The 24,151-nt window shown below is 36.1% G+C and overlaps 1 protein-coding gene across 1 annotated transcript in view; it reads right to left on the reverse strand.

Moving 5' to 3' along the window:
• Positions 1-24,151, reverse strand: part of PHEX (phosphate regulating endopeptidase X-linked) — a 264,136-nt gene that overhangs the window by 145,397 nt on the left and 94,588 nt on the right. Inside the window, exon 10 of the mRNA XM_051985113.1 lies at positions 15,912-16,005. Within this exon, the coding sequence (XP_051841073.1) occupies positions 15,912-16,005 (94 nt within the window). The remainder of the gene's footprint in view (positions 1-15,911; positions 16,006-24,151) is intronic.

The following is a 24,151-nucleotide window of genomic DNA, read 5'->3' on the forward strand; positions in this document are numbered from 1 at the left end:
AAATTGGATCTAGTAAGAGAAGGAAATGCTACTGTCATTCTTCAAAACTTTTCTTCTTCTGTCTCATAGCTCAAGCTTCTGCCTCAAGAAACAAACCCCAAACTATATGCAAATTAGTAACCCTCTTGGATTGTACAGTTAACCCTTGTTAACTCAAGGGCTCAATAAGTAATGCTGCAATCTGTTGAAATTTAATGTTCTCTCTCTCTCTCTCTCTTTCTCTCTCTCTCTCTTTCTGTGTGTGTGTGTGTGTGTGTGTGTGTGTGAGTGTGCATTTCTCTCTTCAACCATCCCTTGACTATTAAGTATAAACCATCTGAATTGTCTTAGAAAGACTCTGAAGATTGCCTGGTAAGATGAGATTGCAGATACTAAGACCGTTTTTCAAGGTAAATTTCCAAGCATTCAAACTCTACTGCAGAGAATGCAATTCCAATAGACTGACTACATTGTTTGAATGCCAAATGTACTTTTGCCTAAAAGACAATTTTACAGAGAAATCATACAAGTCAAAATGCTCACATGATGATCAGAAGTGATGCAAGGACATTTTCAAAGTCTCTCTGAAGATTTTTGCAATAAATTGCATGAAATGGGAGATGCTAACAAAGGACCACACAGCATAGCATGCCTGTATCAAAGAAGATGCTGTATTCTATAGTGAAGCAGAATTGCAATAGCTCAAGAAAACTGAGATATATAGATTAAGAGACATCTCCACTCTAAATATTCATATGGAATATTTGTGCCCAACCTATGGTGGAGCTTTCCAAGCTTATTGGTCTGATCAGCCACAGTCAGACATCTGATGTCATCTTTGTCCTCTTCAAGAAAGGACAACAACCAACCAACCAGAAATGTAGTCTGTGACTATACACTGACCAGTGGCCACTCTGATATCCTGGTGGACAAGATATGATTTGGGATTCAAAAGCAAAGACTGACAGTTGAGTTGATCCTCCCAAAAAAGAGACTCCTTTTGCTAATAATTGTGTCTTGTCTTCTATTAGTACTCATTTAGTAGATTAAATGACCTCAACAAATCCAACATCAATACTGCCTTTAATCATTCACTTAGGATGACTATAAAGGGCAGGAACTCTGGAGAAATATACTTAAGGCTAAGCATGATTGATTTAGTCCTACAACAAGGTATTAACTCAGTGGAATTGATAAAACAATGGTTATCTAGTTTAGCATAGTGATTAATAGTTCTCTAGCTCAGTATGATTGATTTAATCCTAAAACAAGGTGTTAACTAAGTGGAAGTAAGATAATGATTCTCTAGTTTACATGTACTTAGTACTTAGTATAGTTCTACAAGTTGACACCTATTCTACAAGATTGACACCTATGATGATGTACTTGTAATAGAGTATTTAAATTGAGGACAAACTCAGCCCAGAGAATTCCATCTTTTGTCAGCCTGCTGGTGGCTCTCCTGCCTCCTGCACTTTGAGAGAGAAGACTTGACTAGCCCCAGGTGCTTCTCCTGACTCCTGCATTCCTCCACTGAAACCAAGACCCATTCCAGAGGGCCTTCAGAAAGCTAACCCAGCGTCAGACGAAGGAGACAGACTGTGAAGGAGATAATAACAGACTGAGAAGGAGATAATAAAGACTTTGGACTTTATTCCTAACTATTCTTGTGGTGATTATTCTGCTGAGAGGAAGACCCTCTAGAAAGCTAACCAGGACATTACAGATGATCCCCCACAGACCAATAAGGGAAGCTTAAAACATGTATTAGTTAAATGAACTTGTCCAGAATTTAGGCATTCACTAAATGAATATATCCTAAAGAAGAGATATTCTTTCTCCCTTTCTACCTTCTTCCCCTAAACTTCTCTGCATAATCTGTCTTGTGTCATATCTAGTATTGTTCATGTATTTTTCTTTCTTATACTGAGTTGATCAAGCTCTAAGATGTCCCCAGGGACAACCAAGGACAAGATTGTTCCCACATTGTGAAATATATTTTGCATTTGCATTTTTATACCAGAGAAGACCCCACTTTGAAGTTCCTGAAGGAAAGTTCCTTTGAATTACAAAAATTAGTCCATCTGAAAGGAGCAATCCAGATCAATTACCCTTGCCAAAAATAATCCTTTTCTCTGGTATTAGGAAGCATTTAAAAAGAAAATTCCATTTATTAGTCAGCTTCAAGAAAAAGGAAGAGATTTAAGGAAGAGATTGAAAGAAATGACTAGTTTGAAAACTAGTTGAGGCCAGTTGAAAAATAAACACTATTGACAGTTGTCATCAAAGGCTATGAGGCACCTGCTCTGAATGCCCCAGAGCCTTTTCCAAGGGCCCTAGCTCCTTCCTACTCTATACTCCTGGAGGACCTCTTGGATATGTGATCAGGACCATGGACAACAATCTCTATCTCAGTGCCACTGACCCCTCCAAAAGTAGAGACTCTAAAAACTACAACACATAAAGGAATCCCAGACCTCTCCTAGATCCAGCTAGGAGTTCCAGCTCCCTCATAATGGTAGAGGTTAGATGAAGAAAATTCAAGGAAGCAAGTAGGGAGGACATAAAGGTATTTAGGTATTTTTTCCATTGTGCCTTTAAGAGAATTCCCACAGGATAGATACCAACCATCTTCTAACCATATTATTGAGAAAGGATTTATGAAATCAGGACAAATCAGGATGGCCCAAAGAAATTCCCCCAAACCTTAATCAAATCATGGGACCTCAGATTAAGCTAATTAGAAATCTCAAAAAAACATGTTCCCCCAGAAAGTAAATTAGAGTGAAATAAGCCTCTGTAACCAACAGAAGGATAAACACTTTAGGGATTATTGCTCCTAGTTTCAGAGATGTCCAAGGGAACCTAGGGAAGAAAAGTCCTGATTAGTGTGTGTGTGTGTGTGTGTGTGTGTGTGTGTGTGTGTGTGTGTATGTATAATATATATATAAAACCACTCTTGAAGAAGTATTACAAGCCATCTTTGTTTTTTTTTAACAAGTTAAGTTTAAAATGAAAAAGAGGGAAGTACAGTAGGCAGTCTTCAGAGTCTTTCTAAGACAAATTCAGATAGTTTGTACTTAACAGTCATGGGGGTTGAAAGGAGAAATACAGAAAGAGAAAGAAAGGGGAGGGAGGAAGAAAAAAAGACTTGAACCTCAGGATATCAAATTTCCTCATCCTCCTATACCCCTTGTTCCTCATTCCTCCTGATAAGAATTCTGTGGGATTCTCTTGGCACTATACAGTTGTGAAAATGGAATGATCAATGACTTTATTAACTACCTTGATTTCCTCAAGCTCCCCTACTATCTGGAGGAGGCCACATTGACCTAGAAATCAGAATCAGCCAAGCAGAGCCAAACTGAGCATCTCTTAAGCTATACATATCAGAAATTCTTTGCAATGTCCACTTGCTGAACCCCAACTTCCTTTGCTATGACAGCAGCCACAGAACCAACTCATATTGGTTTATGTTAATCCCCAATGATCTAAGGAGTCCCTGGGAATTTTCCACTCCAACCCAATTCCCTGTACTTAGTGGATATTTTAGGTAATCTCTAACAACAACCCAGATGGGTGACCAATGGCCAAAGTTGAATAGGACTCTATGTCATTACCCACCACCCCTAAATTGCATTTTTTTTGTCTTTATAAATCTTGCTGCCTAAACCCACTCCATTCCATGCATGTCTGCCTGCCTGAGAGGAATAAAAGCAAGTATATAATCTCACTCTGTTGATCTTTCTTGGATCCAGTCCTGGGAAAAAGTTGATACTAACTTTTAGGAAAAGTGACTAATTCTCTTTAGGATTCCTATGTCCAAGGGGACTCCACCATCATTCACATAAAAAGCACTTGCCTTGCTCCTCTCATAAATAGTGCCTTTTATTCCATGAAGTGGAAAAAAAAGTATTAGAATTGTTCGGCCTGTTGTCACTGGGGTTATAGCAAGGAGTAGATCCCTTTGCAACATCTTTATTTTACCTTTCCCAAAACTAAGAAGCTTATGCCAGAGAAAAAGGAAGTCTATTGCTTAGTTCAATATCTACAACTTCATTCTTTTGTGACACTTTACATCCCATGGTACTCTATGCATTGACAATTCTCAGTTTTGCTCCCTTGTGCATCCTATTTCTTCAGTTATTGACTTATGCTTTGCCTTTTTTGCTATCCCCCACCACCCAGATATCCAGGTTTTGTTTTTTTTTTAAAGCTAAGGTATATATAGTCCAAGACATTGCCAATTTATAGCCACCCCAAAATAAGAAAGAATAATGAACCCTTTGGGGGAAGGCAGCCACTGCCACTGTATATCAGAAAAAACTTTCCACTAAGGAGATCCCAAATTACCTGCTCCCATGGTCTCCAGAGGTACAGGAGACACTCATTTACCTCTGAAACTCCCTCCTTGCTATTCTTCCCCTAGGACTCTCCAAATATAACAAGCCTTTCATGTTCTTTTTTTTTTTTTTCACGAAAAACAAGGATCTCCCTCAGGAGTTTAGACTGTAACTTACTACAGTCTTCTATCTTGACTCAGTAGCCAGGGTTTCCTTACACTGTAGCTGCAGTCCTGGTAGAGGAAATCCAACCTTTTTTTAATTTATGGAATAAAACAAGTATTTCTATGATATAATATAATTAAAATGTAATTGTACATGAAACTGCAAATCTATTATGGGCTATACCTTTTAAATACATAATAAAGTCATCATATAATATTTTTCTTTTTCTTCCTTCCCCAACCCCACCCTGGAAATGGCTATCATCACACATAAATAGTTATATGTGAATATATATATATATCCACACACATGTACATATATGTATGTGTATAATATATAATTATGTTTTATTTTAATTTTATCATTTAAACTTATTTCATATTTAAAATTGAACAAGGAAACTTTCCTAGCTTAAAAAGACCAAAGTCTCCCACTGCACCAAGGCAATCTCTAATCATTCTGATCAATATCTGACCACTAAATCCAAATGGTTCCAGAGGAGAAAGTGAAGCTGGTGACCTTGTACAGCCCTTCCTCACCCAGATCCAATTTACTTGTATGTCATGGCATCACCTCCCTGATGTCTTGGTCATCTTTGAGAACAAAGGACAAACAACATCAATATTTAAAATTATATTTTACAATTTGTTCATATATGTGTATATCATATATAATTATTCTATATATACGTCTATTTATCAGTTTTTTCTCTAGATAAGAATGATTGAACAAATAAGTCATCTTGACTATTATAAATACCCAAATTAACTATAAAGTCTCGTCTTTGGTCTTAGATACTTCCCTCCGGTGCAATTCCTACATGATACTTAGCAGCTTTTACAACATGAGACTACCGAATACCCCTCTTACCTAGGCTCTATCAGCTCTAACTCTCTGTCCTCATCTCAGGCTAGCCAGATCTGAGCCTCTCACCAAAAAAAACTCTCACTTATTCCTAATACCCTGACTTCAGGCCAGCAAGGCTACACCTGATCCCCCTAGATCCTGAGGATATCCTTCCAGATCATGACTGCCTCTCTGCCTGTCAATAAGCCTTTTCTCTCTGTTCCTTCTCTTGGACATTGTTCTTGATAGCCAGATCACATCTTATTTGATGTTGGCTCCTGCCACTATTTACTCTGATAAAAATGCATGATTTTAGCTACCTTTGGAAGCTCCAAGATTTCTTAATGGCAGCTGGAATGCCTATCTGCAATGCTGCATGTTTTGATTCCCTCTTAGAAGCCATACAACTCCCTTCCTCCCTTGCTATTTGCAAATACCAGGCTCATATATCCTCAACTGACTTTTTCAGCCAAGAATATGCTCAGCACTGACCATGCAGTCCAGAGGCACTTTCCTCTCACCATTTCTTTTTTCAGTTCCTTGTTTCACTGTTTCTGTGACTTCTGGCCCTCTTCCATATCTCTGGGGCCACCTAGTGACTGCCCAGGCAACCGTATAAGCAACCTGGAGGAAGCTTGATTTGGCTCCTGATGACATTAGTATCTTGGTCTCCAAACAAGACCACAAAATGATTCCTATGGTGTTCTCCACTCCTGGAATCCCCCCAAAATAATCTCTGTGAAGCATGCAAACCAAAAAGAGTAATGGACGAAATCCTAAGGGATTGAGAAGCTCCTGGGCTCATACTATTAGATAAATTAATCTGTCAACAATACTTTATTTGCAAGCAGTATTATCCAGTGATTAGAATTAAGACCACTCCAGGAACTCATCCCCTACTTTGGGGACCTTTTGTTAATATCAAGATGAACTTTGAATTTCTTCCTAGGGAAGTTATAATGGACATATTGGACATGTTCTCTGGATGGACAGAAGCCTATCCATGCAGCAAGACTGATCCCAGTATTATCATAAAGAAATTGTTCATGGTTTGAAGTCCCACTAATCATAGACTCAGACAGGGACACACATCTCTCCAATAGAAAAAAGCCTGAGCATATTATGAATACCACCCTGATTCTTCAAGAAAATATGAAAAAGAAAAACCAGGACTTTAAATAACTGGCTGAAATATGTTAAGAAGCAGGGCTCAGTTAAGTCAAGGCTTTAACACTGATCCTTTTACTAGACTAGAATCTGGTCAACAATATTATCGCTCCATGAAGTCCTCTTTGGAAAGCCTTTAATAATGCTCCAGGCCTACTCTACATAGTTTGGTAGTTGATGATGACTATTAACTGACTTCTCTGCTTTCCAGATAGCTTTCAAATACTTTCAGCCCCATCACAACTACTTTATCACAGCCACTCATAGACTCAAACCACTCCCTGCATCCAGGAAACTGGGTCTATATTAAGCAGTTTAAGATTAAGCATAATCTTGAATCACATTGACCTCAACTCTTCCAATTATTCCTTATCATCCATGCTGCAGTCAAGGTATGAGGGAGAATTAACTGGATGCATACCAGTCATTGCAAATAAGTCTACCTTGACTTTTTACCTAACTGAAGTTATAGTCAGAAGGGAAGGTCCACCAGCCCTAGACCATGCCTCAGAGAAAAGGGAAACAGCCTCCCTTTTGAGCCAAGAACTTCAGCGAGTCAAGTACCTGGAGGTGAAGAAGCAGCTATGAATGAGAACTATCTAGAATGGCAAGTGTACCATTTGAGGGAGATGTGTACATGGGTCAATATCACTGTGTTCCTCTAGGAGCAGTGATTAGGTACCTTTTTGGCATTGATGAGTGAGACAAATCACAGTCACTAAGACCATGGGCAGACTTTTTACAAATGTGGACTTTTTAATAGCTTCTAACCTTACTATGGCTCTCACTACCTGTCATCATCATCATCATGGAACACTTCATTCAAGTGGGGCAAGGGATTCACTATCAACCTGAATATTTGTCCCTTCTGAAAGGAAATATGTGGATCATATCATCTCAATGTTTTAAACACTAGTAGCTTTTTCAGTTTAACGTACTGTTCTACACCACTGTTTGCCATTTGGTCAGCTAAAATACACAAACACATTTCATTATTAACTTTACTGTAGCAATTTCAATCTATAATCATTTCTAAGTAGAATGAATTCAAGTCATCCTAAGTCATCATTCTTAAATATGATGACTAAACTTCTTGTTGCTGTTCAAACATTTCAATCATGTTTGATTCTTTGCGACCCTCTTTAGAGTTATTTTGGAAGGTAGTGGAGTTGTTTTCCATTTCTTTCTCCAAATCATTTTATAAAAAAGGAAATTGAGGTAAACCACATTAAGTTAGATTTGAACTCAAAAAGAGGATTCTTCTTGATATCGGACCTGGCATTCTATCAGCCACCACCTATTACTAAATTGAGCTTCCCTAAGGAGTAAATGCCATAAAGCCAGAAGCCATGTCTAATTTAAACTTTTTTATTTCTATCAGTTAACAAGCAGCTGGGAATAGCAGATACAGGGAAGGCCTTAGAGGCAGAAAATTTTGTGACATTGCCTTTGGCAATGCTAGCTGTGTGACCCTGAACAAATCACTTAACCTTTCAGTATCCCCTAGACAACTTTCTAAGATTATCAATTCCAGACAAGTTACTCCATAAGTAGAGAATTCCCTGAGCCAATAGAAATCATAAGTCCAGACTTAGAAAGAAAATTCCTCCAGCACCTGACACTTTGTCCCAGACACTTAGTACTTTTTTCCCCACATGAACTGAAATTGAATACCAAATTTCAAATATAACAATTTAAATTCAAAATTTCAAGATGTGGATTTACAAAGGTTTTACTTTGTGTCTGACTCCAAAATAACTTGAATAAATGATAACAAAATTTGGCAGCAACTTTACAAATCATTTATAGTGATGGAAAATTCAATCGAAATTTATGAATGATTGAAATTGAATGAATTTGGGGTCTCTAATTTCCTATGTAATTTTTAATAACGTATCCATGATCCAGACCCCTTAAGTGACTCAATGGCATCCTCATGACAAAACTTTTTTTTCTACCAAAGATTAAAAAAAAAAAAAAAAAGATGCTCAGGATTGGAAGGAATCTTAGAGATCATCTAATTAACTATCTATCAAAGCTAAACAAGTAGTCATTGAGCTTCTCTAGTTCTAAAAAATTAATAATTTATTTATTTTAGAGTCAAAGAGAAAAAAATCCTATTAATCAACACATATCTATAAAAAATATTTATTTATTTCTAGTTATAAGAAGAAATACTGTTTCTCTGTTGTCAAATTCAATATCCTGCCAAATCAACCCATATTGGGTTGCAGCAGAGCCAGGGAAAATATCAGAGGAAAAAATATTGCATACCCCTAAATGTCATGTTGATAACAAATTGAAAATGTTTTGACAGTTGATGATATTTCATTCTTCCCCTTTTTCCATTCCATCTTTCCTGCCTTATGCCTTCCTCCCCCTATTACTAGAAATTTTTAGAACAATGTGAATTCTCTGATGTAATCAAGAGAATGCTGGGTTTCAAGTAATGAAGAACTAGATTTAACTTCTACTTACTAGCTTACTAGCTGTGGGAAGTTGGGTAAGTCATTAAACTCATGTCTCAGGCATCAATTTAAGACTGATCTAGACAATAATAGAAGCTCATTTCTCAGTCAGTAGAAAAACTCCCCAAGCAAACAATCAAAAATACTTCTGTTGTTTCTCTGAAATTTACAATGAAATGGGTGGACCCATTGGTGGCTGACTTCTTTCCAAGAATAGAACTCTGGTTTACTCAGGGGAATCAGATCCCTAGTGTTGTTGCAAAGGTTCTAACCCAGAAAACATTTACAATGTCTCATTGTTATAACAAAATATTTCTTAGTAACCAAGCAAATGGCAGATACAAACATTTAACTCTGATAGGATGTAGAATTAAGGAAAGAGCAACAAAAGAGCACTAGATTTGAAGACAGAGGAACCAGACTGGGATTTGGCTTTCCACCTATGTGATCATAGAAAAGTTATTTACTATCTCTTGAGCTCAGTTTCCCTCTCTGTAAAGAGAAGATTAGCAATCTCTAAGGAGTTATTAAAGGCAGCTAGGCAATGGATAATACTGGGCTAGAGTCAATAAGATTCAATTTTCTGAGTTCAAATCCATCCTCAAATACTTGCTAACTGTTTGAATCTAGGTGTTACTTAATCCTCTTTGCCTCAGTTTCTTCATCTATACAACGAGCTGGAAAAGGAAATGGCAAAGCACTCCAATGTCTTTTTTCCAAGAAAACCCCAAAGACTGAGATGCTACTGAAAAAACACAACTCAACAATAACAAAGGACTCATACAACTCTAAAATCTATGATGCTTGCAGGAAATTTTTCTAAATAATTCAGAAAGCTTCTAAATCAAATTTGAAGATAGCAGAGAGATGTGACTTTCGAATTATAGATCAACATACTAGCCAAGAAAAACCTGTAGTCTCTGGATCCATCAGTCAACACCTACTTTGTGCTAGGCTTTAGGAACATAAAGGCAAAGTCAAAATAGCCCCTACCCTCAAGGAGCTTGTTTTCTAAAGGAAAATACACTGAATGAGTGGCTTATAATCAGGAAGATCTCAATTAAAATTCTACCTTTGATACTAGTAATGACCTTTGATAACTTTATATTTTTATAAGCTTTCATCACAATAAACTTTAACAGAATACATGTATTTGGACCTCATCCTAGACTTATATTTTAACTTTGCGCAAATTTTATTGAATGTTTAAACTTACCTTTTGATATACATCTCAAGTAATCCACATTCCTTATCTGGAAACTGCTTAAGTGCAGCAGTCTGTGTATTTGTACCTTTTTTGGAAAATGGGCATATGGAGGCTATTCAGTTGATCCAGTCTTTGTACTCTAGTTTGAACTTTACATAATGTAAAACTTACATAGGTTTAGGATGGACAGGTTCTACCTGACAGTGTGATTTCAGGAAAAATCACTTCATTCACTCATTCATTTGGTAAGCATATATTAAATGCCTATTATATGCCAGGTAGTATTCTAGTCTCAAATGATACAGAGACAAAGATAAAAAATTCCCTGCCCTCAAGAACTTTACTCCTATGGGGAGTAGGGAAGAACAAACTAATAACATTGTCAAAGAGACATATGCAAAATCCAAACAGAGAAAATATAAGGTAACTTTAAGAGAAGTCATTCAGAGGAAAAAGAAAAGACCATATGCTGAAGGTAGTACTTAAACTGAATATTGTAAAGAAACCAAGGATTCTAACAAGTAGAGCTCAGGTGAGAGAGGAGCAGAGAAGCCAAGTGTATAGTGAAGGTAATCATGAAGTTGCTGGGATAAACAAGCTTTGAAAATTGGAATTATCAGGGATGAATCATAATAACTCATATTTACATAGCACTTTATGGCTGTCAGAGGTACAATTATCAACATTTCTTTCTTTGAGAAGTGTTTGGCAATGTGCTCTTAATTGGCGGGGGTGGGGGAAAGGAGGGTGGAAAGGGTGGGTTCACTGAGACACAATGAGATGGAGTAGAGAAATAGAGAGAGAGGAAGATAGACAGACAGAGACAGAAAAAGACAAAGAGAGAGAGAGAGAGAGAGAGAGAGAGAGAGAGAGAGAGAGAACGAACAGTTTGGACAAAGCTCATGAAGGGTGAGGCCACCATCTGGAAGCTTCCTATTTTAACTAATTCTTTTTGCTAAACTCATTCATTTCTAAGTGCTGAGACTATAAACACTGTCAAAAACCCTGGGACAAAATCCCAATGTCCCTCCCTTGTTATGGTTCAGAAGGTTACAAAATCCTTCCCAAATATAACATCATTTGAGGTTACAATAGCCCTGTGAGGGAATCATTCTCATTTGACAAATGAAAATAGTGAAGTGAGGCTTAGAAAGAATAAATGATTTGCTCGGTCTCTCAGCTGATAATATACTGAGCCAAGATTGAAATCCAAGTTTTTTAATTTTAGAGATCATTGAAATCAATAGCTATTTATAACAATACTTTAAGGCTTAAAAAACACTATAAATAATATCTCATCCAGGTACAATTATTATTACCGTTTATAAATAAAGAAACTGAGGCAGAGAGAAATTAAATGACTTACCAAGGTCATTCAACTCATAAATTTCTGAGGCTAGATTGAACTTGTATCTTCCTGACACTGTCTAAGGTAGAGGGCTGAAACTATTGGATTGATGCACTGAGGTTGAGACTCTTGAGTGCTTGAGGCTAATTACTGATTGGACAATACTCTATTAGCATATGCTTGGAAAATGGTCCTTCCCACTATCCTGTGCTGGCTCAATGATTGGTGTATATAGAGGATTGTAGGAGGGACTGGAGGTGGAGTAAGATGAGCCAGAGTCACACTTTGGCGGTAGACAAGGGAGAAGGTGGTTGAGAGATTCTGCTTCCATCCTGTTCAATCCTGCGTCTAAAGACCAAGAATAAAGACTAAGGACTTTTGCTTATCCTGACTCAGGCTGATTCTGGGGTGTCCTGGGTGCTAGCGCAGTTGTTACAGTCTAACACTCTATCTAGTTGTTTCTCAATATAGACTCTGAATATAGCTTAAAATCTAATCCACCTAATCCAATCCTTCATTTTATAGATGAGAAGACTGGGGACTAAAGAGGTTAATTAAGTTCCTTGCCAAAAAAGTCACATTGTGAGAGGCAGGATTTAAACCCCAGTTACCTTCCTCCAAATCCAGTACCTTTTCCCACCCAATCATACTGCTTCTAGTCTAGTGTGATTTCTGCCACAGTGGACTGCCTCAGTCACTTCTAATCTATCTATCCTTAGACCACACAAATCATCACAGACAGATGAACATTAATGCTCATTTTAAATTTCTTCAATGAGCTTCCACAACTTTCTTCAACAATGAAATCCATAACATATATATTGTTGAATGTATTGGATTCCATTCCAGAGGAGAGGGTAGGAAGAAGGAGGGGAAATTTTGGAACAGAAGGTTTTGCAAGAGTCAATGTTGAAAAATTACCCATGCATATGTTTTGTAAATAAAAGCTTTACTTAAAAAAAAAAGAAAAAATAAATTTTAAAAAAACAGTGAAATCTAATCAAAGTTTAGTGATACTGACCCTCAGAAAATTCCATTTTTATATTTAATTAAAATTTTCAATGTTTTGCTACTTATAGTTCTTATTTTATCCTTAGTGGTAATGAAAAACATCTGGTTGCCATCTCCTACATGCATCTTAAAATATACACATACACAGAATCTATTTTGTTTCTCTTATTTAATCCTTCCATAGGCAAAAAAAAAAAAAAAAAAAAAAAAAAAAAAAGTCTTGTAGCAATAAACTTTTTGCTAAATCTATCAATAGAATGGAAGCACTAAAGGGCAGAAAGTTTGATAATAAATGATAATAACACTTGACACTATTTATATAGCACCTTAAAGTTTACTTTACAAACATCTCATTTAAACCTTACAACCATCTTAGGAAATAAAGACTATTCTTATCACCATTTTACAAATGAGAAATCTGTAGCAGGTAGAGGTCAATAGATTCACTTAGTCATGTAACTAGACTGGATTTGAAATTAGGTCCAACTAATGTTCTTTCATTTTTTAATTTCTATATCCATGGCTTTTAGTAAAATCTTTTGGCAGATTGCACTTTGTTAATATTTGTTCATTACAATTGTGTTCTCTTGGTTTGAGTCCTCTGTTTACTAGTGTAGGTGTCAGATGTTCTATGCCTTCCCATCTGGGGCATCCTCATCCATGTTTTTCTATAAATCTTCAGTAAAGGATCCAGTTTACCAATGGTTCTTTTAACTTTGGAAGCACCAATGTTACATTTAGACTATTCATGTGTTTTCTCTCGTTTTCATTATTTAATGCATCCTTTTCCTTTTCTGATCTTACATGTCCTTGATGATGTTTTTTATTCTACTTTTCAGGTATAAATCATTATTAATAATGTAGAGGAAATGCATAAAATGTATAAACTATGAGTTTGGGAAAAACATCTCCTCCCCAGAAAAAAGTAATCTTAGATCCAAAAAAAAAAAATCCAGATCCAGGTTGTCAAGGACAAAATAAGCTTGACTGATTTCTATCATGAAGAGAGACTTCCACTCTCTTGGAATTTCCTGTTCTACCAGAATATTCTGACAACATTAAATTCAGAAAAATATATTATCCCTCTGGAACAAACCTGGTCTTTGGCAACTCTGGTTAATCAATTTTAACTTCAAGGTTAAAACATTCTTCCCCAAATCAATTGATTTCCAATTGATTTCCAATACCTTTTACTCAGTCTCGCAGTCCCCTCAGTCTCTGAAATAACTTTGAGTTGTTTAGTCGTCCAACTCTTTCTGATCTCATTTGGAATTTTCTTGGCAGAGATCCTGGAGTGTTTGGCTGTTTCCTTCTCTAGCTCATTTTTACAGATGAGGAAACTGAGGTATATGAGTTTAAATGACTTGCCTGGGGTCACCTTGTTGGTACTTGTTGGAGGCCATATTTAAATTCAGGAAGGTGAGTCTTAGTGATTTCAGACCTAGCACTTTGTGTATTATGGCACCACTTAGCTACCCACATACATGTTAAATCTATCTCCATTAAGTCAATGCTAAACTCTTTTAAGAATAGAGACTTTCATTTTTCAATTTTATATCTCTAGTACTCAGTAGTTAGTATAGAGAGGGCATTAGGCTTTGAATCAGAAAGGTTGAGTTCGTATCTTGTCTCAAACCTTTGTGAGCTGTAAAACTGCACTGATCCCTTAATTTCTTAGTCTCAGATTTCTCATCTATAAAATTCAAGTAATAATTGCACTTATGTCACAGGGCTATTGTGAGAAGAAAATGATACAAAGCATATAAAGCATTTGGCCAGCCTTAAAGTACTAATTAAATATGAGTTATTACCAATTATTATTAATTACCATTACTTCATAGGAGGTACTTGCTAAATTTTGAATGAATTTGTTGCTTTCTTTCCAATATGTGTCACTTACTTATATGGCCTAATTTGTATACTTAGAATCTGAATATATAGCTGTCAGTTTCTGAAATAACTTTGAGCCTCAAATTACAAAATCACAAAATTGTAATCATAATTACTAATTACAAAATTCCGAAATGGAAATAATAATGACACCTCAAATTGTTATGATCAAATGAGAATAAAAAATAATAAGTATTTTGTCAACCTTAATGCACTAAGTAAATGCTATTATTATTATTATTATTATTATTCCTATTAAGTCACATCTATGTTTTATTATGTTTTAGCTATAATTTTATTAAAATTGAAGGAAAGTAAATAAAAGCAACTTTTAAGTTTGTTTTGATTTTTACTTTTAAAGATTTTTGAGAAGACGTCAAATACTTTCAGATTTTGCTCATTATATCAAACCAGAATCCTCAGGTTAAAAAAAAGGAAATGGACCAAAATCTCTTAACCATGGATATAGACTCAAATGAGAAGAAAGAAGAGAGTAGATATTGAGAGTTGAGAAAGGTCTCAAAAGAGATTAAGGTTGAACCTGGACATCTCTGACAAAATTCAACAGGACAAACTAATGCCATGGGACCACTTTGTCCCTGAAACTCCATGAGGGGATACAAATTCATTTAAGTTCTAGTTTATGTCTGATCTGCCACACATCTCCCAAGAACATTCATCCCTATTTTTAATCTACTTTTATTCTTTAATGTTTAGAAATGCTAACAAACTGATCAAGCTAAAACTATATCACTCTTGTATAGTAAAATCATTTGAAAAAAGAAATTAATGTAATAGCCTTTCTCACAGTGCCTAACACAATATCTTGTCATGTTCCTTTTCTCCAAACCCTGGACCTACACAAATAATCCCTTTACTCTTCCCTGGAGGAGCCAAGCCACTCAGAATAGAACTCTATTGGAGGGCACAGTTGTCCTAACTGGTGAGTGAGTATAAATTCATTTCACCTTCTCTATACAGACCATCAATCCTTGTAGTCCTCCTTCCTCTCTCTTTCCCCAACAGTAATTAAATCAATCTTGCCATTGCTTTTGGAAAATGTCTTAACTCCACATTCTTGTGACTCTCTGAATCATAGTATCCTTCCCTGGCCATCACTCCCACATATATTGACTTCTCAATTTCAAGGTAATAGTCAGGGTAAGCTCTTTGGAGGTATTTGTATCTCCTGTGCCAACATTTGTATCTGGGACATGGCTGATGTTTAATAAAATGCTACTTCATTCAATCATTCCCAATAGGCATTTAATAAATGATTATTGAAATAAGTGTAATGACCCCAAATTTAGTTCTAAAAATGTCTAAACATGGACCTTGATAAATTATAATATGTCAGTATGTAGTGAGGAGTTCCATCCTTCAGTACAGTCCCTAAAGATACATTTTTACTGGATCTACTAATAAATATGAATGTTTTGAAGGAATATTCAAACTATTACATCATAATACAAATTTCTTATACTCACCCGAGAGAATTCAAGCCACCTATATTGAAAACGTCTGCTGAGATTTAATATTCTCGAATAAACCATTCTCCACACCAAATAGTTGGCAATAGTCCTGTTAAACATGAAAGAGACAGAAACATATGACTTGTACTTTGACTCAGGACTAGATGTACTGCAGACCACCCCTGAAATCTTTCCTGGAAAAGCTCTACCAGGTTTCTTAATACCGAAATAGAAATTTCACTGTGGATTATAAGGAAGGGAAGAGTGATTTTAAATGGTTCAAACTCAATAAATTAAACAAATTAACAGACAGTCCAATCTTGACTTGATTTCCCTCATTTAACTCCATTAGATACTTTTGTGAACATATTAGTTTAAGTTAAGGAGCTTGTCTGTAGATATGGGACTGAAATGAAGAGAATTAGCCTTCCTTGGGAAGGAAATTCTATTTCCTAAGGTTTTAGGTTATAGGCCTCCTGTTTGAATAGGGTTAAAAACTATGTGTGCATATGTACATATATATGTGTGTGTATATGCACATATATAGATGTACATATATATATAGTTTGTCTCTGTATAGATTTTGTTTATAACTAGTTGATTGCTTTTTGGCTTCCTCATTAAACTATAAATTCCTAGAAGCAAAGATTGGCTTCTGTCATTATCTGTATTATTCTGTAGCTATCTTTAGTGCTAACAAATATGAGTTTTGAAAAGATAGTCAACCTATGACACCATAGTATGGGTTCCTTATACTTACCCAAAAGAATTCAAGCACACTACATGGAACTAATAGGTACTAAATAAATGTTATCCTACTGACAATATCTAACACATATTTTTGGACATGGACAATGTGGGAATTTATTTTGCTTAACTAGGTATATTTATTTCAAGTTTTTTTTTTCCTTTTTACAGGAAATGAGTGGGATGGAGAGAAAATGATAATTTAAAAATTTAAATAAATTAAAATTTTAAATGTCTGTATTTAAGAAACAGAACTTATCAAATAGACTACTAGATCTAACACAAGTTCTTTTTTTAACCTTTTAAATCCAAAATATACTAGCTCATACTTTTGGTTTTGTTCAAACATTTTTTGACATTTCAACATAATTTATTAACCATTCCTCACTGATTAATTGAAGCTATAGTGATTCCACGGATAGAGTGCCAGGCCTAGATTCAGAAAGATTCACTTTCCTGAGATCAAATCTGGCCTCAGAGACTTACTGACTGTGTGATCCTAGGCAAGTCACTTAACCCTGCCTTAGTTTCTTTATCTGTAAAATGAGTTGGAGAAGGAAATGTAAAACTACTGCAGTATCCTCTATAAAGAAAATGCCAAATGGGATCATGAGAAGATGGATAAGATGGAAAAGCAAATGAATAATAATCATTAAGTGGGGAAGATAGATTAAGTGTGAGCATGGTAAAGTAGGAGAGAAAGGGACTAAAAGGTCCTGAATCATACTACTGAGTCAATTATGTTTTTTATAATATAAATAAGGGAAGTACCTATATGACAATATTTAATAAAATGTGCAAGTCACAACCCATTTATCACTTATAATCTTAAAGAACTGTCTCAGCCTCTCAGGTCTAAAAGACTAGACTTGTCTAGTGTCCCATAGCTGTTAAGTGTCAAGGAGAAGGATGTAGGCTCAAGACCTCAATCCAAGTCCAGCATTTTTATCACTGTGCTATGAGGCTGATTTAGTAAAGACTATTCATGCAGACCCTAGAATATTCAGAAGAACACATTTGACAGAGATTTTTGGGTAGAGAAGAGAAAAGAATTATATGCAGAATACATTAATAGTCAGTCTAGTGCTAACATAGTAGTATAACTAAGGCCTGTGCTATCTAGCATATGGTATATGGGGATATTTACCCAGTCAGACATGGAGCTGATGAGTTTCCTTAGTGTGTTATAAATATTGGAAGAGAATTCCATCAAGCTCTACTTCCGAGAGCTCATATTACCATGTCTGCAACAGTTATCACCCTAATGGCTGAGTCACTGCAACCTAATACTCTGCTACATCAAACAAATAAAAAAAAAAAAAGCTCAGCAATAGTCAATAAAAATAGCAATAAATTTTTTTTTTTACAAAAAGCTTTTTCAGCTGTGTGGTTATTTCCCCAAATGGCAATAAATAAAGTAATGGAAAATAAAAGTGCCCAAGAAGAAGGCACTAGACAAAAACTATACTATGAGATTGCTTCCTAGGGCATCCAGGTTTTTTTTACATAATAGTCCCTAGTTATCAATGTTCATTTTGAATACTTTTTTAAAAACTGGCAAAGCATGAGTACCATATCCAAGCCCTTTGAGGCTGTTTCTTCATGAAATACCCAATTATTAGAGACAGGCATATTGGGAGACCCACACTGTCAACAAACAATCCTTTCCTGAGCACTGTTTAAAAGCTTCAGACCCATAGGAGTCTTTCTTCTTTAGTGTGTTTACTTTGTATTTAGATCAGACTGTAGCCCATGGAGAGGAAGGATATGCTGGGGTCTCAAAGATTCCCTTAAGGTTAATGGAGGGGAAAGGCTCCTCCTTAGGAGAGTCTTAATACGAGCTAGCCCTGAACAGGATTCAAGGCACAGGACTAGACTTTTCTCAAATTAAAACTGATGTTAAAAGCAGCCTTAAAGCCTGGAAAGTATAGGACAAAAAAAAAGGCAATTCACTTCAAGGCAGTCATTTATTAAAGATCTGCTATGTGTAAAACACTGCTGGAGACATAAAGATACATTCCTCACTGTCCTGAATTCCTTGAGAACAGGGGCATTTTTGGTCTTTCTTTGTGTACACCGCCTAACACATAATAGGTGTTTAGTAAATGCAGGATGACTGGCTGACTTTTATGGAGCTTACAATTGAGTATGGGGACTGGACTAGGGCACAAGGGTTTATATTATGATGAAGAGTGAGATATATCTGTACAACAGGTCCAAGCAAAGTGCTAGAAGAGGAATTTGAGAAGGGAGAGATCATTTGCACCTGAGGGAAAGCAGGCTTTGCCTTAGGGATGGTGGTGGTTTGTGAGTCATATAATGCTTTAGGAGCTTAAATAAAATAGGCCATCCTCCAAACATAAAGATCCTTCAATCCACCCACCATGAGATCATTTTAAAAGGAAAAAAATAGATATCTATATACTGAAAAATAATTAGATAAAAATTCCCATATAAAAATCACTAACCTACTTGAGAGAAACCTGTTGTTTGTCCTAAAAATAATGAATTTTTGCAATACATAATAACTGGAAGATCAGAAATGGCAAAAATCAACCAAACAAACAAAAAAACTGCGTCCATGAGAATCTGAGGGCAATGATAGGTTTCATTCAAGTTTTATACTAGTAAAATTTGTGAAAATATATGATTGATAACCTTCTGGATGGAGCACTAGCTTCAGAGTCAAGAAGACCTAAGTTCAAGTCTAGCATTTGATCTGTTATTGAGACTTGATCTTGGACAAAACACTTAACTTACTTTTTGGCTTAAAATCCCTGGCCACTCTCTAAAATGATTTCTTAGTGGCAGAACAGGGATAGATTTCCATTGGTTCAGACAATTTTCTTGTCAACAATTCGTTATATCAGTGAAACCACCAGTCCCCCCCACCAAAAAAAAGGGGGAAATTGATGATATTAGCAATTCAATATATATTATTTATGGTTTACAAAATATTTCACTTCCAAAGACCCTAAGAGGAAAGAAGTCCTCCTGTTAGCACTCCCATTTCACAGATAAGGAAACTGTCACATGGCTAATAAGTGATAGAGCTGGAAACTCAGACCTAAGCCCTCTGAAACCAAGCCCATAGGATTCTTTCTATTACAACCTAAGGATTTCTCCTAAGGGAAGAAATCTCAAGTCTCTTTTTAGCAACATTTGATGGAGCCACACCCTAGTCAATATGTCATTCTCCCTACCCACCACCTCCTAAATTCATGCCTAATTTCTAGTCATTACACAATCTTTGGGACCAGAAGGTCAATTCAGTTCCTCAAAGTCAAGATGAACCTCTGCTCAATATACGATCCTACCTGTAAGTCACTGTAGTGACTAATGCTATGGCTCTTTTCTTAGACAAGAGGCTTTTTCCTACCAGCAAAGTTTCAGTTATAACTCAGGTCCTACAAAGTCACAGGTACTACAGCTATAACAGAACTATGACTACCCCTTTGAGTGTTCTCATTCATTCTCATTTGCCACCATTAAGGCCTCCACTTACTTCCAAGTCCTCTTTTCCAGGTATCTGCTAGATCTTCCTACTTGGATTTTTTGAAAACCCTTCAAACTCTACAAGACCAAAACATAGGTCATCATCTTTCCCCTGAAATCTAGTCTTCCTTCCAACTTCTCTATTTCTGTTAATGGCTTCATTATCTTTCCAGGTACCCAGGCTTGAAATTTTAGAATTATCATTAACTCTTTCCTGAATCTCAGTCCCTATATCCAAGCTGTTGTCAGTTCTATCTTTGAAATATTACTCATTTCTCCTTCCTTCCAATCTTCTTTTGCTTTCCATTTACACTATTGTAGCAATTTTCAACCAATCTTGTTACCTCCAGTCTTTCTCTTAGCTAAGCCATCATTCATTTAACTTCAAAATTTCTCCATTATACATGCCCCGCCCCCACCCAGGAACTTATTATTCTTTAAGATCAAATCAATCATTGTATTCACACTTCAGTGATCTTTGCCTCTGGGACCCCAGTGATTAGAGGATGAAACAAAGAGCTTCCCTACACCTCCATTTAAGAAGGATTGAGACAGACCAGCTGGCTCTTCATGTTCTTTTGACTACACTTCTTTTGGACTTCTTTTAGCAGTGTACCTTCACTTTTTAATTTTTCTTTTGTGTATGTCTTCTACCATTAGAATGCAGACTCCCTAAGTATACCATGAGAGCAGAAAATGTCTTTTTTTTATATTTGTATCCCTATCTCTTAGCACAGTGCCTTGTACACAGTAGGTACTTAATAGCGGAGTGCTTAACAAATGTTTACATAAATCTGACCATTTCATTTATCTACTCAAAAATCTCCAATGGTTCCCACTATCTACTGAATAAATAGCTTGGTATTCATGGTCTTCCACAAGCTAGACTATAGCTTAGGATCAAATATTTGGAACTAGAAAATTGGAGACAATTGATTCCAATCTATTTTCTGATTTTATTTCCAAACTGGACAATTTATTGTTTCTAGCTCTTGTCTTGCCCTCTTACCTCCCTGATTTTGCAAAGCTCTATCTCCCATGGCTATACTGGATTCCCCTAAAAGTTCTTATTGGATCATGTTTCCTTCGAGATCCAGGTCAATGCCATCTTCTGGATGGAGCCTCCCAGATTCCTCCAGTTAAGCGACCCCACCTTTCCTTCTGATTCTTCTTTGGTCTCTTCTATCAATTTATCCCTACAACTATGTCATTTTTCTTCTTTGTACTCCTAGACCCTCAAGTGTTCATTGGTCTGAATTGAATATGTTGAATAGGGTCAACAGTGGTGGTGATGGGAATAATGAAACCCAAGAAATAATAAATGGGCAAAGTAGGAATTAGAATAGACTTGGAACTATTAGACAGTGTCCAAATTTTGTATATTCAATGATCTGTTAAATGTCTATTAAATGAGATAATACTTGTAAAGTTCTTAGCACTGTGCCTGGAATTAGTAGGTGTTCATATGCATGTTGAATCCCTTTCCTATCCCCTTCCCCTCCATTCAAGCCCCACAACATCTCTCCATCTGTCCTCTATACTCACAAAATCTTCACCCTGGTTCAGGTGTTCATGCCCTCTTGCCTGAATTATTGCAATAACTCCTGATTGATATCCCTACCTCATGCCTCTCCTCTCTCAAAATTATTTACAATTCAGTTAACTACACTGAGCTGTCAAAGATATCTCTCTAAAATATTGGTCTGACCATGTCACTCCTCTGTTCAGTAAACTCCAGTGGTATCCTGTTGTCTCTCTGATCAAGCACAAATTCCTCTATTTGGCATTTAAAACCCTTCAAACATGGATTCAGTGTGCCTTTTCAAATTTATTATACATTATTACCATTCACATACTCCTACATCCAACAGATTGATCTTTTTGCAGTTTATCACATATAACTTTCTCTCTCTGTTCATATAGTAGTTCCCTCTCTATTGAAAAAATCTATTCTGTTTGCCCATGTGCATGTTCTCTCTCTGTCTCTCTTTGTCTCTCTCTCTCTCTCTCTCTCTCTCTCTCTCTCTCTCTCTCTCTCTCTCTCTCTCTCTGTCTCTCTTTGTCTCTCTCTCTGTCTCTCTTTGTCTCTCTTTCTGTCTCTCTCTCTGTCTCTCTCCCTCCCTCCCTCCCCCACTCTGTGTGTGTGTCCTATGTCTCTCTCTTCCTCCTCCTCCTCTTCCTCCTCCTTCTTCTTCTTCTCTCTCCCTATGTCTCTATCCATATGTGTATGTGTGAATATATATATGCATGTAGACATATTGCTACTTATCAAGCTTTCCCCCCTCCCTCTCACCACCTCCTAGTTAGAAAAGTAAGAATCTCCAAATGACATAAATACAGTCAAAAAATATTTTCCCACATTGATCACCCCAAAATGCCTTTCTCACTCTCTCTGTCAAGAGGTAATCATTCTTCTTTATCAGTCCTCTAAGATGATGATCACTTAATAGACTGGAGTTCTTAATTGTTCATTTTTATAAGTATTGTAATTACAATATAAATTGTTCTGATTCTGATTACTTTAACCCACATTAGTTCATAAGTCTTCCCATGTCTCTCTGACATTTCATTTTTATCTTTTTATTTCCATCAACCCTAAAGATGAATTTTAAATATTTTGATCCCAAGATGACAATACAGGACTCATAGGAAAAGATCCTAATGTACAGAAAGATTAAAGACAAAAGGAGAAGGTGTTGGCAGAGGATGAGATAGATAGAGAGATAGTGTTATGAAAGCAACAAACATGGGCTTTGATGGACTTCAATAATGGAGAATAGAAGGACCTGGAGTGCTATGGTCCTTGAGTTCACAAACCATCAGACACAACTGAATAACAAGAAAAAATTCCTATCAATTAGCTTCAAGACTTACAATAAATGCTTATTGATCAAATGATAGAATGATTTGAGAACACCAAAATAAGTATTTGCTAAGGCACCATCTGTCCTCAGTTCTACCATATTTCCAACATAGATAGTAGTTGAATACCATGTGGCAAAATCCTGGAGTTGAGAGACAAATTATCCAGGTTGTCTCAATGCTATACTGATTCTCTGTGTGACCTAAGTAAAGTCACATATCTGACTCAGTCTCCTTCTCTAAGTCACGGTAATAATATTCCTCTATCTAATACACAATGTTCTTGTGAAGATAAAATAATATGATAAGTGCATATGTGCAAGATAAATGTAAAGCCCTACCATTACCCTGGGCAACACACAGAGAATAGGAATTTCACTGCAATTCAGAGAATCTAAATTATTTCTGTCTCCTTTGAACCTGTCCCTGGTCAATGCAAATTGCATGGAAGAATTTTTGCACATATTTAAAATTAAAGTTTGAATACATATGGTATAGCTCTCTGGGGTAAATTTTCTGTCTGTGTTTTTCCTTTTGAACTTTACTGTTTACATTTGTTCAAGTTATCATCTTGACAAGAACCAGATTAAAATCCTCTCTCATTCTATTCTCTCACCATCTTTCTTTGTCCTTCTTTAAAATAAAAGGAGCTTTGAAAATCTAAAATATAATCATTATTACCATATAGATGAATTTTCTAATACAGTGAATTCTCCCAGGTCCTAGTCTAGCCACTGGTTGTAAATTAGATACCTTTAGAAACTATATTAATAAAATTTCCCGAAGCACCTATGAACTTGCAGCTGCTCAGTATATATCCAGGAAAGAGAGAAACTGATTCATTGAGTGCTAATGCATTACTGTGGTATGGAGAACTATAATTTCCCACTGAAATTCCTAGGTAAGTTAAAAATTAACTTAAAATCAAGTTACTTTATTGCTATGTGAAAAGTAAATGTGTCCTAGTTGGGTTTCAAAGAATATTAAATAAGCAAAGAATATGAGAGCCCAACCCTTTCATTTTACAATGGAGTTAAATGAGTTGCTCAAGGTCATAGATTCAAATCACTGTCTCTCTCTAGACCTCTGTTCTTGATGTCACAATAAAGATATTGAGATAAATGATCTCTAAAGTTCCTTACAATTCCAAC

This window comes from Antechinus flavipes, chromosome 3 (assembly GCF_016432865.1).
Source record: "Antechinus flavipes isolate AdamAnt ecotype Samford, QLD, Australia chromosome 3, AdamAnt_v2, whole genome shotgun sequence".
NCBI classification, from domain to species: domain Eukaryota; kingdom Metazoa; phylum Chordata; class Mammalia; order Dasyuromorphia; family Dasyuridae; genus Antechinus; species Antechinus flavipes.